Genomic DNA, 15,383 nt, shown 5'->3' with positions numbered 1-15,383 from the left:
TCTACTAAGCCCTAGGGCTACCCTGCCATAAACAGGGGCCAGCCTATTCTCTTTCATCGCTGTCTTCTATGCCTGCTGAATTGGAATATAACTTGGGATGCCTGCCAGCACAGAATCGTAGAACATCAGCCCCGAAAGGGACTTGTGTGATCATTTAGTTCATCACCCTTTTTAAAAAGCTTATGAATTTTGAGTCATATTCATACTACCTTTGAAATTTGGGATTTCAGCTATTTCTGAGCCCGGGAATAAATTGAAATGTTCACTCTAGTTAGCTCCCAAAGTAGGGTCCATTCATTTTTCTAAAAAAAAAAAAAAAAAAACCCAGCCTAACAAACACTGCAATTATCTCCAACTTTCCTTGGGTAGCAATGCCAAACCTTGCACATCATTAAAAACATCATCCCATTAATTCGAAGCAAGCTATCAGAGGAAGCGGACCATTCAGGCACAGGGTTATCAGGTGACTCTCTATTTACGAGAGAGAGAAATAGGGACACCGAGATAAGCATTGCTCAGACTCCCTCGGAAAACTGGGATCAAAGGTGAAAAATGAACTTGGTCTCCTGACTCTGAGCCAATCTTTGTCTATGGCTGCCTGCTGCTAACTGAGAGTTCATTTTGCCTCTATGCTTTTTTAGTTTACTAATGGGAAGGACCAGGGAATAGTTTGGTCTTTGTGGCTATCATGTTGCCCCTGGATAATCCAAACCACTAACAACAGGGACCTATTAGGCCCTTGCCACTCGAGGTGTGGCAGGGGGCCAGCAGTGCCACCCTACTTGGAACCATGTCAGAAATGCAGAATCTCAGGTCCCAGACCCGCTGACTCAGAATCTGTATATAACAACATTCTCAGCCTCAAAGGTTGGGAAGCAAGATAGCAGCACAGCATCGTTTTAAGATCTACCCCATCTGGTGTGCGTAGAGGCAGGGTAGGAACATGGCATAACTGCTCCTGGGGAGGAAATGCATAACTCCAAAACCACACTCAACTTCTGGACAGTGTGCATTTCACCAACAGCCTTCAGTGAAGGCAAAGCGAGATTTAAAGGGCCACAAGAGGAACCTTGTCCCACAAAGTGGCTTTGTGGGTCCACCAGACATTCCAATAGCTGGCCACCAATTTCAGTGCTTTTCTCAGTCACCCACAGACTTGGGCCTCAAAAAAAGGTGGGGCCGGGTGCAGTGGCTCACGCCTATAATCCTAGCACTTTGAGAGGCTGAGGCGGGTGGATTACTTGAGTTCAGGAGTTCGAGACCAGCCTGGCCAACATGGCGAAACCTGTCTCTACTAAAAGTACAAAACTTAGCCAGGCACAGTGCTGCACACTTGTAATCCCAGCTACTTGGGAGGCTGAGGCATGAGAATCGCTTAAACCCAGGAGGTGAAAGTTGCAGTGAGCCAAGGTTACACCACTGTACTCTATCCTGGGCTACAAAGCGAGACCCTGTCTCAAACAAGAGAAAAAAATAAAAGAAAAAGAAAAAAAGAAAAACGTGGATCTTTATTTCCCAGGGCACCTTTATTTGTTTCTCACCACACCTGCAGGATGTGCCCCTGGGAAGTTTCCTCATTGCCACATCCACACTCTGTGGGTGCCAGAGAGACCCTGAGTCAACCAGTTGAGTTACCGGGACTATAGCAAGCAGCCCCACTCACAGTGACAGAGCTTGTGTCCTCGTTGTTGGTGGCCTGGATTCTGAGAATAGAGATAGGGGTTGTTTCATAGTCTACTTTAGTTACCAGCTGGAGTTCTCCCATCTTGGGATTAATCCGAAATACGTTCGGGTACTGGAGGCTGGCCCCTCCGGTGGAGATGGAGTACACGAGGCTGCGCTGGGGGAGGTCTTTATCAGTGGCTTGCACCTGTCCCACTCAGGTTCTGGCTGGAGGAATAAAGTACCTGCAATAAGTCCTGCTTTTAAGAGGTAGGGAAGGATGATTCAGGAACCGATGTCCTCCCTGCCATGGGAAGAAGGACTTCTGGAGGTCTCCTTGCTGTCCAAACTCTGTTTTATAGCTTCACTTCTACTAAATTGAAATAATGCTAACCAATACCCGCTAGGTAACTGGCCCTATGATCCAAGCAGTCCTGTGAGCTGTAATAGATAATTTATGCCTGTGTGTGTGTGTGTGTGTGTGTGTATGCACGCGCGCATGGGCGTGAGACAGAGTCTCATTCTGTCACCCAGGCTGGAGTGCAGGGGTACAATCTCAGCTTGCTGGAACCTCCACTTCCCAGGTTCAAGCAATTCTCCTGCCTCAGCCTCCCAAGTAGCTGGGATTACAGATGCCCACGACCACACTTGGCTAATCTTTTTGTATTTTTAGTAGAAACGGGGTTTCACCACATTGGCCAGGCTAGTTTCAAACTCCTGACCTCAAGTGATCCATCCGGCTTGGCCTCCCAAAGTGCTAGGATTACACTTGTGAGCTACCGCGCCCAGCAATTTATGCCTTTATATAGACTCCAGGGACACCAATCATTTTGCTATCAGAAACAACAGTACAAAGAACATACATCCTCACACATACATCTCTTTGCAGCAGTGTTTTCTAAAAGTCCCGTGTTTTTCAATTTTCTATAATGAGCATGAATTGCTCTTATAAAAATAAACAATTGTTAAAGAATTTAGCAATTGATGATTACAGATTATAGATTTTTAAGTCCTCTTCCATTTTGCAATTTTTACAAATACTGTTGGTGGAGCTGCTAGCATTCTGGCTTGCTTGTTTTATAGGAGTTCCTTCTCATAAATTATACTCCTCAAGGGCAGAAACCTTCTCTTGTTCAATTCTGTATCCCAGCACTAAGTGTGTGACCCAAAGTAGGTGATCAAAAAGAACTGCAGTAAGATCTGTGAATTCCCAGAAAGCCTATTCCTTTCGAATTTGTTATTGACTGGATAAGGTATAAGAAATTAAAAGCGTTTTCTTTGGACCTTCATTTTGCCTTTTGCTTGAAAACTTAATGTCAGGAAATGGAGACCATCCTAAAGAGAATGGATCATTTTAGAGGGAGTGTTTTGGTTTTGGTTTGATTTGTTGTTGTTGTTTTTAATATGGAAAAAGGATCCATGATCTAAAGATGCAAGGCTGTGAGGAATCTATTACACAGCACTTATAGTATTACCTTCAAACTGAGAGAGCGAGAGAGGCAGAAAGTGAAGCTGAAAGTGGGGAGTGAGTCTTTTCCTTAATGGGGGAAGAGCCTGCGAAAAGCAGGGTGTTGCAAAGGGCAGAAAAATAGGCCTTCAGGGAATCCTAGTAGGGGAGAGAGAAAATGTCTTTGTTTTGTTTATAAATGAAGGAAACATAGAAATGGGAAACCTTTTCTGTTTTTAAATTTTAATTCTCTGAGTGAGCAGGATAAAGCTCACAGTGGAGACCAAGAGAAAACTTAAGCTAGGAAAAGGGAGGATTAGCGGAATCAGGCAAACAGACAAGGAAGCAATCAGAGGCTTCCAAGAAATGCAGTTTAATCAACAGTTTTCAAAAGTCCAAGTTTCACCTGAAGGGCTCCTCAGCAGCAAGGAAAATTTAAAAGAAATAAGAGGTGCACTAAATACTAATCAGCTGTGAATCACTGTGCACAACAGCATGCGAGGCCTCCAGAAGGGAGCTTTCCACTCCGCAGAACACACGTTTGGACGGAGTCCATTGAGAGCCCTCTGGTCCGTGTCTTGTCTGTTACTTACCCAGCCTTCTTTCTGACACATCAAATACGTAGGATGGCCTATCAAAAATGAGAGGAAACTCATTTTCTGGGTTTGTTAGGATATAAATGTAGATATTATCTAAAAATGGAAATAGAAACACATTCAATCACAAATCCATACTCATCCATTTGTTTATTCAACGTCTTTAAAGAATCTCCTGTGTATAGGCTTTGCGCATAGGGGATACCAGGTGACTAAGACACGGGAGCTTCTGCCTTTTAGATGCTGAGGGTGGTCACCCTTTGATAAGCACATGAGCGCACAGAGCACTACAGAACCCAGAGGAGGAACAGCTTCCAGGAGAAAGAACAAGCTGAGGCTTATAAGGACAGAATTAGACAAATGGGGCAGGGACGATATTGGGGGGTGTTGCAGGCGTATACAAAAAATGCCAAGGTATAAAACCACATAATTCACTCTGGAAAACTTCAAGCTGTTTGCCCAGTTGGAAAAAAATGGGGGCTTGGAAGCAAGTAACAGGAGGTGAAGCCGGAGAATTAAGCAGCAACCAAATGATGAAAATTCTTGTATGCCAAGCCAAAGAGTTGGAACTTGAACTTGACAGCTACAGGAGATGCTCGAAGGCTTTAACCGAGGAAGTCATATGATGGCATTTGCATTTCCCTTCAAAGACTCTTACATGTTGCAATTCAGCCGAGAAAGAGGGGGTCCTTGCATGAGGGCAGTACTAGTGAGATGGGGGACCTAGCACAATACCGAGTATTGCCCAGCAGAGTTTAGTCATTGATACTCAAGAAAGACATTCATGAAATAAAACAAAATGATACCTGCTTTTATAGTAAGGGGGGCCACATCCTGCACCTGGATTATCACCGTATGTTTATTGCCAGCTGCTAGGTTACTTGGATTTTCATAGTCTAGATCACCAATCAGCTAGACTAAAACAGAGATAGTAGATTATACAGATTAAACAATCCTATTTATTAGGCTGTGAGAGATATTTTCATATACTGCTAGTGGATATATAAATTGGCAAAACGCTTTTGGAGAACACTTTGCCCATAAAAATGAGGAACTTTAAAAAGTTATGACCATACCTTTGCTCACTGCTAGTGAACTTAATGGAAATGATTTACCAGGAGAGAGAATCTATGTACAAAGATGTTCATTAAGCACTATTGCTCAGGATCACAACTTCAGATTCGTTGAAGAAAAGCACAAAATTGAATCTTATATGCAGGGTTACTTCATTATAGTAGTCCCCCCTTATTATCTGTGGTTTTGCTTTTGACAGTTTCAGTTACTTGCAGTCAACCACAGTCTGAAAATAGTGAGTACAGCACTATAAGATATTTTGAGAGAGAAACCACATTCACATAACTGGTTTTCCTTATTCTTTTTTTAGAGATAGGGGTCCCCTTTGTTGCCCAGGCTGGCATGCAGTGACTATTCACAGGTGTAATCATAGCTCACTGTAGCCTCAAACTCATGGCCTCAAGTGATCCTCCCATCTCAGCCTCCTAACTAGTTGGCACTATGGGTGTGCACCACCATGCCCAGTGTCACATAACTTTTGTTATAGTATTTTGGTATAATTTTTCTATTTTATTATTATTATTGTCAATACTTACTGTACCTAATTTATAAATTAAACTTACCATAGGTATTTATGTATAGAAGGAAAAAACATAACTTATTTAGGGTCTGGTACTATCTGTGGTTTCGAGCATTCACTAGGGGTCTTGGAACATATCCCCGGTGGATAAGGGGGCACTACTGTATTTAAAATTCATATGCAGGCTGGGCACAGTAGCTCATGCCTATAATCCCAGCACTTGGGGAGGCCAAGGTGGGAGGATTGCCTGAGACCAGGAGTTTGAGACCAGCCTGGGCAACATAGCAAGACTCCATCTCTAGAAAAACCTAAAAAATAAGCCAGGCACGGTGGCACACTCCTGTAGTCCCAGCTGCTAGGGAGGCTGAAATGTGAGGATCACTTGAGCCTTGGATTTCGAGAGTTTGAGGCTGTGGTGAGCTATGGTTGCACCACTGTACTCCAGCCTGTGTGACAGAGTGAGACACGGTCTCTTAAAAATAAATAAATAAAAATAAAATATACCTATGCATATATGTATAAATAGACATAAAATATATCTATAGAAAAGAGACAAGAAGGACATGTACCAAACTATTAACACTGGTTATCAGTGAATGGTGATGCTTTTCTGTGCTTTCTATATTTTCTACAATGAACATGTATTAATTTCTTAAACAGAAAAAAATAGAAATTATTTTTAAGATGGCACTATGAATAAAGTGGGTGAGATGTTCTTGGGGATTGAAGAAGGGTTTGGGATGGGAGGTGGAGAAGAAAGCTGGGTGAGGGGAAGGGTAGTGGGTTGCTGGCTTCCCTCCCTGAGGCTGCTGCTTTCCCAGCCCTTTCATTTTTCTCTTCTCCTTCCCCACCACCTTTCAGCAGGAACTCTGTAAGGAAAGGTCTAACTCCGCTCATTGGGACCCACTTTTCATGTCCATCCTTCTTCCAATGCAGCTTTTGTCCCTTGGAGTCGCCAGGGAGGGGGCTCCCTACACATCCTCACTGTCTCACTCTCCTCTGGTCTCCAGTGGTTCCACGGTGTGGAATTTATCCAGACACACTCAAGGTCCCGGCCCTGCTTTCTATCACCTCACACCTCTATGGGCCGGGAATGAGCACTCAAATAAACAAAAGTGCCTGAGCACAGAGGGCACTGATGTGTCTGTGAAGGCATGCTAAGCAGGCACACAAACTGCATGCTATGCAAGAACGAATGCAGTCCTTAGCAGCCCAGGCACAACTATGTGTAACAAACGATTCCTGGAACTGGGGTAAAATAAAGAGCGGTTGGGGAACACAGACTCACTATTAAGCCTGTCAGTTACGGTCGCTCTGAGAGGGGGTTACCTTGGAAATTTCTCTCTATGGGGCAGCAAAAGCACGATGCATGTTGGACCAATTCCTGATGCCCTTTTAATGATGCAATGACCATTAACTGACCACAATTTTCCCAGAGCCAGCTGGATCCTGTAAAAATCTGCCGCCGCTCCCCACTCCAGATGGCATGGTGAAGTTGAATCTGTTGTTTGGTGCCTCACTGTCATCATCAAAGCAGAACTTGTTCAGGTCAAGAAGCAATGTCCCCTTGGCTGTTCTTTCCAGCACCATAATGCTGGTGAAAAGACACAATCCAGTATTTCCCCCAACAAATGGTAATCGACTGTTCCTTCTCACATGGGTCCTGGGCTAGACACCTCTACTTTAACTGCAATTCAAAGTGAGTCCATGGTCATTGCAGTCACCTCCTAACTGGTCTCCCTGATTCTGCCCTTGCTACCTTTTGGGCTATTTTAAACACAGCGGCCAGAGGGATCCTGTTAACATGTTGTCAGATCATGTCACTCCTCTGCTCCTAAGTCCCAAATGGCTCCTCATTTCACTCAAAGTCCCACTTTTGATCTGCAGGATGCTTCAGGACGTGCCTGCCTTTTCCTCTCTGAACTCGTCTCCCACTAGCTCCTCTCCTTGTTCACTCTCCTCCTGCCACTCTGGCCTTCTGGTGCTCCCTGAACTCTTCATGAGGCTCTGGCCTCAGCATCACTGCACTAACTGTGGAATCCTCTCCCCCCAAATACCCACGTGACTCACACTTTCACTTTCTTTCATCTATCTAATCAAATGTCACCTTATCAGTGAGGCTACCCGATCTAGAATGGCAATATTCCCTGCCCCGTACTTCCTCTCCTATTCCCCTCTTTATTTTTAATTCCCAGCACACATCATTATCTGATGTACCATATATTTCTCTTGTTTATTCTGTTTATTGTCTATTTCCCTCCTAGAAAGTAAACTCTATGAGGGCAAGGATCTTTGCTTGTTTCTTGGCACATTCAATAAATATTTGTTGAATGAATGAACAATGGACTTATAAGACTAGCACAGTTGTGAAGAAGAATAGAAGAGAAATACAAATTTTACCTCCTGCCTGAAGGAGTTTCTAACTGGGCTAGGGAGAATCCCTGTACCCCTCATCTCCCATGCTTTGAAGATTGAGAATTCCTTGACTTGTGTTCTAGTGGCTTCAATGGCCTAGAAGGGCCTCCTAACACCTTCATATTATTCATCCAAAAGATGTTTATTAATGGTCAAATTTGGGAGTCTCAATCTCAGTAGACTCCAGGGTTTAGGCAAATAACACAAATGAATAAAGCTACCCCCAAACTCAGAGCCTTCCCATCAAGCCCAGCTTGCTGTAGGAGGCTTTGAGGGAGACCAATGAACACCTTGAGGCTTCAAATCATTGAGGGGCTTTCTCCTGTCTCCAGGTTTCAGTTCCTCCATCTATAAAATGGACATAAATGATATCAAGTAGTTTTTACTACATAACACACCATCCCCAAACTGAGTGAATTAAAACAACAAGCATTTATGATTTCTCACAGTACTATAGGTTTTCCCACAGTCCTATTGGTTTAAGTGTGGCTCAGCTGGTCTCTGTGGTCACTGACAGCTTGGCTGGGGCTGGATGGTCTAGGATGGCCTCACTCACATGCCCAGTGGTGGGAAGGTGCTTGGTTTCTGCTTCTTGTTGTTCTCATCTTCTAGGAGGCTAGTCTAGGCTCATTGCATGGAGGTCTCTGGGTTCCAAAAGTAACAAGAGAGGGCAAATCCCAATGCACATGCATTTTCCAAGCCTCTGCTGTGCCATGTTTGTTAATGCTCCAGTGGTCAAAGCAATTCACATGGTCAAGTTCAGATTCAAGGAGACCCATCTCTTGATGGAACAGCAAAATCACATTGCAAAGGAGCATGCATGCAGAGCAAGCAGGGAGGAATTTGTGGCTTTTCTTTCTTTTTTGTTTGTTTTGGCTACCTATCTTAATCATATTTTGCCTTGGTAGAATTTCTTACAAAAATATATCGTGGCTGTCATGAGAATGTGCCTGGAAGACCTTCAACCATGAGAGCATAACTGACCATCGGCCTTAGCTGCTGGGCTCTGAATCCATCACTGTGTTTGTGGTGAGGCCACGTACCAACAACTGGTCATGGCAAAGATACTAAGGCTCATTCCTGTCCTGTGTCAGCTGACACTGACTCCAGGACCCCCAATGCCCTAGCTGAACACTCCTTAGACTGCATGGCAGCCTAGAATATGTCCAACTACCTTTTCTCCCTCTTTCCTTTACTCAGATCAGCCTTGCATCATGATCTGATGACTTGCCCAGCCTTGTCCATCTCTCTCCCCATTTTCTGCCACAGGCATCTCCCCTAATAATAGCCTTGCACATTTAACCCCATCTTAGCATCTCGTTCTTGGAGCTGCCTCCAGCAGCCGCGCTGACCCCACCGGCTCTGCCACCTGCTCTCAAGAACTCCATAGCAGAGACCGCGCCCACAGCCTCTGAGGAGGGAACAAACATTCAAGAGCAAGTGTCAGAGACTGTGGCAGAACCACTGCCATTGTCACTTTGTTCTGTTTGGACCTGCTTGTGTGCTTGGCTTTGACATAGTCTGGCTGGAGAAGGTATCAGGCTGGGAGGATGGCGGGTGCTGCAGGTTAGGGCTTCTCAGCCCTCTCGCACCCACCCTTATGCAGCCTTGGGACGCGGGGCTGGGCTTTAGGCTGAAGACCTCCACCGCTGGAACTGCAGAGGAGGCATCCCTTTCGTTGCCCTTCCTTACATCTTGGCGTTCATAGGGTGGCTGAGAGGTCCTCCCGCTAGAAGAGCCCAGAGAAGGGACTTGAGCCTTGGTTAGATTATCTTCAGTAATAAATGCAGTTAGTCCAGTTATGGATTTCACTTCGGCCTTCAGGGCTAATCTGGAGGGAAGATTATCAAGAGCAGGACTCTGTTTGGGCTTGCCTGGACAGTCTAGGATATTCAAATTGCAGTTTCACCAGCTAATATGGAACACAGTCTGCAAACTATCCTCCCATACCCCAGGGGAATCTGGACTGCAGGAAGCCAAATATACAATTAACAGATATGCACTGAAGAGAGAAAATGGACAAGGAAGGTTTGAGACAGCACAGCACTCTCCAGACATTCTCACTTCTTAACCTTCACCCCCTACCTCTTAGGGCAGAGGAACAAGGAAGAGCAGGAGGACAGAAGAGGGCAGGAACTTCCCAGGGTGTACTGGAACCACCCAAGAGTGCTAGCACAGATTTAAAATGTCAAATAAAGTGTAAGTGTGATGCTGCAAATTGTCTTTACTCCATCCCCAGGGCCCAGACATCTCTCAATTTATGCATGTAAAGGTGTGGAAGTCACAATCCTAACTACCCATGCAGCTATCCCCACCCATCTGGTGGACTTGTAGGGCTTAGGTTAGGATAGGAACCTACTATGTGCTCAGGATTGTGACTGACATTATTGGGGTGTCAGCAGGAAGCAGCTGGTGAATTAAGATCATTCTAGGAGGGGTCAGTAAAGGGACTATGAAGAAGGTGCTCACAGAGTATATGGAAATCTCATGGGACAGTGCAATATCTCAGGGCTCATGAGAGTGAAGCACTCTTACCACCTCTAGGCCCAGGGGAGCCAGTGGAGGAAGCAGGCCCTGCCACCAGGGACAGAGAGCTGCCTATGGGAATGGAGATATTCAGGCAGGGGAGGGATGTACCCAGCTCACAAGGAGGGAGACTGACCCTCGTCTTTCCCTCTTTCCAGGACTCCCCATTGGCCAACCAGAAACTGAAAGGCAAGGGAGCTGGTTGGTACCTGATATGGTTTGGCTGTGTTCCCACCCAGATCTCGTCTTGAATTCCCACATGTTGTGAGCGGCACCCAGTGGGAGGAAATTGAATGATGGGGGCAAGTCTCTCCTGTGCTGTTCTTGTGATAGTGAATAAGTCTTACAAGATCTGATGGCTTTATAACGGGGAGTTTCCTTGCACAAGCTCTCTCTTTGCCTGCTGCCATCCGTGTAAGACATGACTTGCTCCTCCATGCCTTCTGCCATGATTGTGAGGCTTCCCCAGCCACGTGGAACTGTAAGCCCATTAAACCTCTTTTGTAAATTACCGAGTCTCATGTATGTCTTTATCAGCAGTATGAAAATGGACTAATCCAGTGAATTGGTACCAATAGAGTAGGGTACTGCTGTAGATACCTGAAAATCTGGAAGCAATTTTGGAACTGGGTAACATGCAGGGGTTGGAACAGTTTGGAGGGCTCAAAAGAAGACAGGAAAATATGAGAAAGTTTGGAACTCCCTTAAGACTTGTTGAATGGCTTTGACCAAAATGCTGATAATGATATGGACAATTAAATCCAGGCTGAGGTGGTCTTAGATGGAGATGAGGAACTTGTTGAGAACCAGAGCAAAGGTAACTCTTGTTATGTTTTAGCAAAGAGACTGGTGGCATTTTGCCCCTGCCCTAAAGACTTGTAGAACTTTGAACTTTAGAGAGATGATTTAGGGTATCTGTTAGAAGAAATTTTTAAGCAGCAAAGCATTCAAGATGTGACTTGGGTACTGTTAAAAGCATTCAGTTTTGTGAAGGAAGCAGAGCTTAAAAATTTGGAAATTTTGCAGCCTGACAATGCGATAGAAACGAAAATCCCATTATCTGAGGAGAAATTCAAGACAGCTGCAGAAATTTACATAAGTAACAAGGAGCTGAATGTTAATCACCAAGACAATGGGGAAAATGTCTCCAGGGCCTGTCAGAGATCTCTGTAGGAGCCACTCCCATCACAGGCCCAGAGGTTTAGGAAGAAGAAATGGTTTCATGGGCCAGGCCCAGTGTCCCTCTGTTGTGTGCAGCCTAGGGACTTGGTGCCCTGCATCCCAGCTGCTCTAGCTGTGACTAAAAGAGGCCAAGGTACAGCTCGGGCTATTGCTTCAGAGGGTGGAAGTGTGGTGTTGAGCCTGTGGGTACCTTTCATGTGGTGTTGAGCCTGTGGGTACACAGAAGAATTGAGGTTTGGGAACCTCCGTTTAGATTTCAGAGGATGTATGGAAATGCCTGGATGCCCAGGCAGAAGTTTGTTGCAGGGGCAGCCCCTCATGGAGAACCTCTGCTAGGGCAGTGCAGAAGGGAAATGTGGGGTTGCAGTTCCCACACAAAGTCCCTAGTAGGGCACTGCCTAGTGGAGCTCTGAGAAGAGGGCCACTGTCCTCCAGACCCCAAAATGGTAAATCCACTGACAGCTTGTACTATGCACCTGGAAAAACCACAGACATTCAAGTGCCAGCCCATGAAAGCATCCGAGATGGAAGCTGTACCCTGCAAAGCCACAGGAATGGAGCTGCCCAAGATCATGGGAACCCACCTCTTGCATAAGTGTGACCTGGATATGAGACATAGAGTCAAAGGAGATGATTGTGGAGCTTTAAGATTTGACTACCCCGCTGGATTTCAGACTTGCATGGGGCCTGTAGCCCCTTCATTTTGGCCAATTTCTCCCATTTGGAACAGCTGTACCAATGCCTATACCCCCATTGTATCTAGGAAGTAACTAACTTGCTTTTGATTTTACAGGTTCATAGGCAGAAGGGACTTGCCTTGTCTCAGATGAGACTTTGGTCTGTGGACTTTTGAGTTAATGCTGAAATGAGTTAGGACTTTGGGTGACTGTTGGGAAGGCATGATTTGTTTTGGAATGTGAGAACATGAGATTTGCAAAGGGCTGGGGCAGGATGATATGGTTTGGCTGTGTCTCCACCAAAGGTTCATCTTGAATTCCTACATGTTGTGGGAGAGACCTGATAGGAGGAAATTGAATCATGGGGGCAAGTCTTTTCTGTGTTGTTCTCGTGATAGTGACTAAGTCTCATGAGATCTGATGGCTTTATAAGTGGGAGTTTCCCTACACAAGCTCTATCTCTTTGCCTGCTGCCATCCATGTAAGATGTAACTTGCTCCTCCTTGTCTTCTGCCATGATTGTGAGGCTTCCCCAGTTATGTGGAACTGTAAGTCCAATTAAACCTCTTTCTTTTGTAAATTGCCCAGTCTCAGATGTATCTTTATCAGCAGCATGAAAACAGACTAATACAGTATCCATCCAGGTCAGTGTCTTGGAGCACAGAGCAGGGTGGAGACTGAATCTGAAGGGACAAGTCAGTGGTGCGTCCAGAACAGAGTTTAACCATTTTGATATCAGACTCGAGGCCACATGGATCCTTTAGCATTACGCTGGGCATGCCATTTGGGAGAGGGAAACATTCATGAGTATAGTAAAGGAATTTCTATTTCCCCTGCTCCTCCAAGGCAATCCTGGTCTAGGGTCCTTTGTCCTCTGCATGTATTGGGTCTATGTCCAGAGTCACCTGGAGAAAACTTACAAAATGACTCAAAGATAAACTCAGGAGACTCACCCCATGGGGACATCTGGAACTGAGACCCACCCTGGTCATCAGCCTTGCTCCAGATACAGGGCTGTCTTTTAGCAAGGGCTACTGTGGAGTTGCTCCCCACAACTCAAATTCCTCCCAAAGAGCCCTCTTCAGCCTCTCAGGAGACCAGAGACTGGCTGGAACAAAACCTTAGAGATGAGGCTTATGTGAGAAAGTACTAATCATGTGACTCTGACAAAATAGTAGAAAGATAATATTGTTTTCAAAAAGCATATTAACCCAGAATCACAAGCGACTTTATTGTAAAATAATAGCAAATAGATTGTGGGACAAAGAATGAGTCAAAATATACAAAATCACTTGTATCTCACTTGTACCTGCATTTTTTCCCTTTCGGATGTCTTTTGTTTATATTCAATTAAGTTGTGTAAGGTGAATTCGATGCTTTGTTTGGTTTTACATAAGTACTTGGTTTGATTTATTCATCTGGCTGGTGGTGTGTTTCTCTGGGAGTTCCTATTCACTGATCCTAAGTCTCAAACATCTATTATAACTGCTAACTAACAGCTCCATCTTGCCACCCGTGGCAATAAACAAAAACAGGCACGGTCTAGAGAGGGCCTAACAAGTCCCTGTGGTCCTTTTCACCAACGGAGATGAGCAGGATATAGAAGGGAGCAAAATAAAAAATAATTCTTAAGAGTAAGAAAGTGAACAAGGGAGATAATGAAGAAGAAGGAAAATGAAAGAGAGGGAAGAAAAAAGGATGACAACAAGGAAACCTGTGGACAAAAGTGAACAGTTCACATCGATTTATTCTACTAAGCTGTTTCTCCAAATGCTTATAATTCTTCAGGTCCTCCTGAGAATATACCAGATAAGCCAAAGGGTGGAGGACCACCAAAGAGGTAGAATGTCCAACCCAAGTTTCGAAGTGTGCATACCTGAAGGTGAACCTTTGGCATGTGGCAGGATTGTTGCTGATGTCTTCCACAATGAAGGTTATCTGGATGTGATTCTCCTGACCCCCATATGGTCTGTCCTTCACTAGAACTTCCAGGGAAATGGTGGGATTTTGTCTCAATTCACCTGCATCTCGGTGTATCATTTGGGCCACTTGGATTGTACCAGTCACGAAGAAAGCAAAGGTTAGAATGTGACCCTTTGAAGAGAAATGAAAAGGAATACAGAAACTTGGAGAAAACTGGAAAAGACCATTTTAACATGAGGAAGAGCTTATGTAGAGCATAATCTCTATACAAATACATTTTTGAAAACCCATTAAGTTCCTCTGTTAGACATTTATTGGGGTATCTGGCCTGACCCTTCTAGGATTTTTCACACTGCACTCCAGAGTTGGGTCCCTGGTGGCAGCCCTTGCCCAGAGTGGACTGGACTGGTGAATAACTGACTCCAGCTTGACCCACAGGGCTCTCTTATTGGAGAATTTGTAACTGAAAGGCACACATTGGAAGATCACAGGCTAATTGTGGAGCTACAGAGCCTAGGTCCCTGGAGCAGCACTGGGTCACATCCTTCGTATGCCCCCATCTTTTGACATTTTCTTAGGAGATGCCCAGAATCCTGTTGATAGATGTCCCTGCCTTTTTCTTTTATTTTTCTTTTTTTTTTCCTGTTAGCTTGGTTTGCCTTAGTTTCTGTTACCTGCGACCAAAGAATCTTAATAAATATACTCAACAAAAAGAAAAAAAAAAACCTCACTCTGCTTGTTAAAAGTTGAATTTTGCAACACTAGAGTGAACAGAACTCTCAGCCATGGTTATCCCTACACTATCAGCTGACAGGGCATTAGGACGTTTTCAGAGGCAGTGCACAATTACTGCCTTTGCCTGGCTCTCCTGGGAATAGGTATCCTTTGCCCGAAAGCCTAAGGAGCCAATAGCACATTTTTTGGGGGGGATTGTCTAAGGCTGGAAGTCCTTTTTGGTGATGCGATCAGGACTTACAGGAGTGGGGCAGTCTGGCAGTGGTTAAGAAGACAGGGCCCGAGGAATCAGGTGGCTTAGGTTGGTACTTGAACTTCACGACCTACAAGCTGTAAGACCTTCAACAAATTGTTTAACCTGCCTGAGGCTCTCCCTAGGCCTCAGTTTCCTCATCTGTAAAATGTGAACGATGATAGTTCATTCAGTTGCTATCTTGAGTACTTGAGATGAGATGTATGTGAATAATCACTCAGCATAATGCCTGGTGTGTACTAAGGCCCCAGGAAAAGATGGTTATAGAAGTGCAGAGAAGGGGAATTCGTCCCCTTCAGAGATATTCAGATGGGAAAATAACTCCCATCGGTCTGGCAGATTGAGCAAAATGACACTGTCCCATGCAGTTACC

At 44.8% G+C, this 15,383-nt stretch overlaps 1 protein-coding gene across 1 annotated transcript in view; it reads right to left on the bottom strand.

The window, feature by feature from the left end:
* Window positions 1–15,383, bottom strand: part of CDHR3 (cadherin related family member 3) — a 68,692-nt gene that overhangs the window by 13,236 nt on the left and 40,073 nt on the right. The window contains 6 exon segments of the mRNA XM_025381076.1: window positions 1,664–1,890; window positions 3,703–3,801; window positions 4,516–4,533; window positions 4,536–4,617; window positions 6,722–6,893; window positions 13,976–14,165. Coding sequence (XP_025236861.1) covers window positions 1,664–1,890; window positions 3,703–3,801; window positions 4,516–4,533; window positions 4,536–4,617; window positions 6,722–6,893; window positions 13,976–14,165 — 788 coding nt within the window.

This window comes from Theropithecus gelada, chromosome 3 (assembly GCF_003255815.1).
Source record: "Theropithecus gelada isolate Dixy chromosome 3, Tgel_1.0, whole genome shotgun sequence".
Taxonomy (NCBI): domain Eukaryota; kingdom Metazoa; phylum Chordata; class Mammalia; order Primates; family Cercopithecidae; genus Theropithecus; species Theropithecus gelada.
This window is presented reverse-complemented; position numbering and strand designations above follow the sequence as displayed.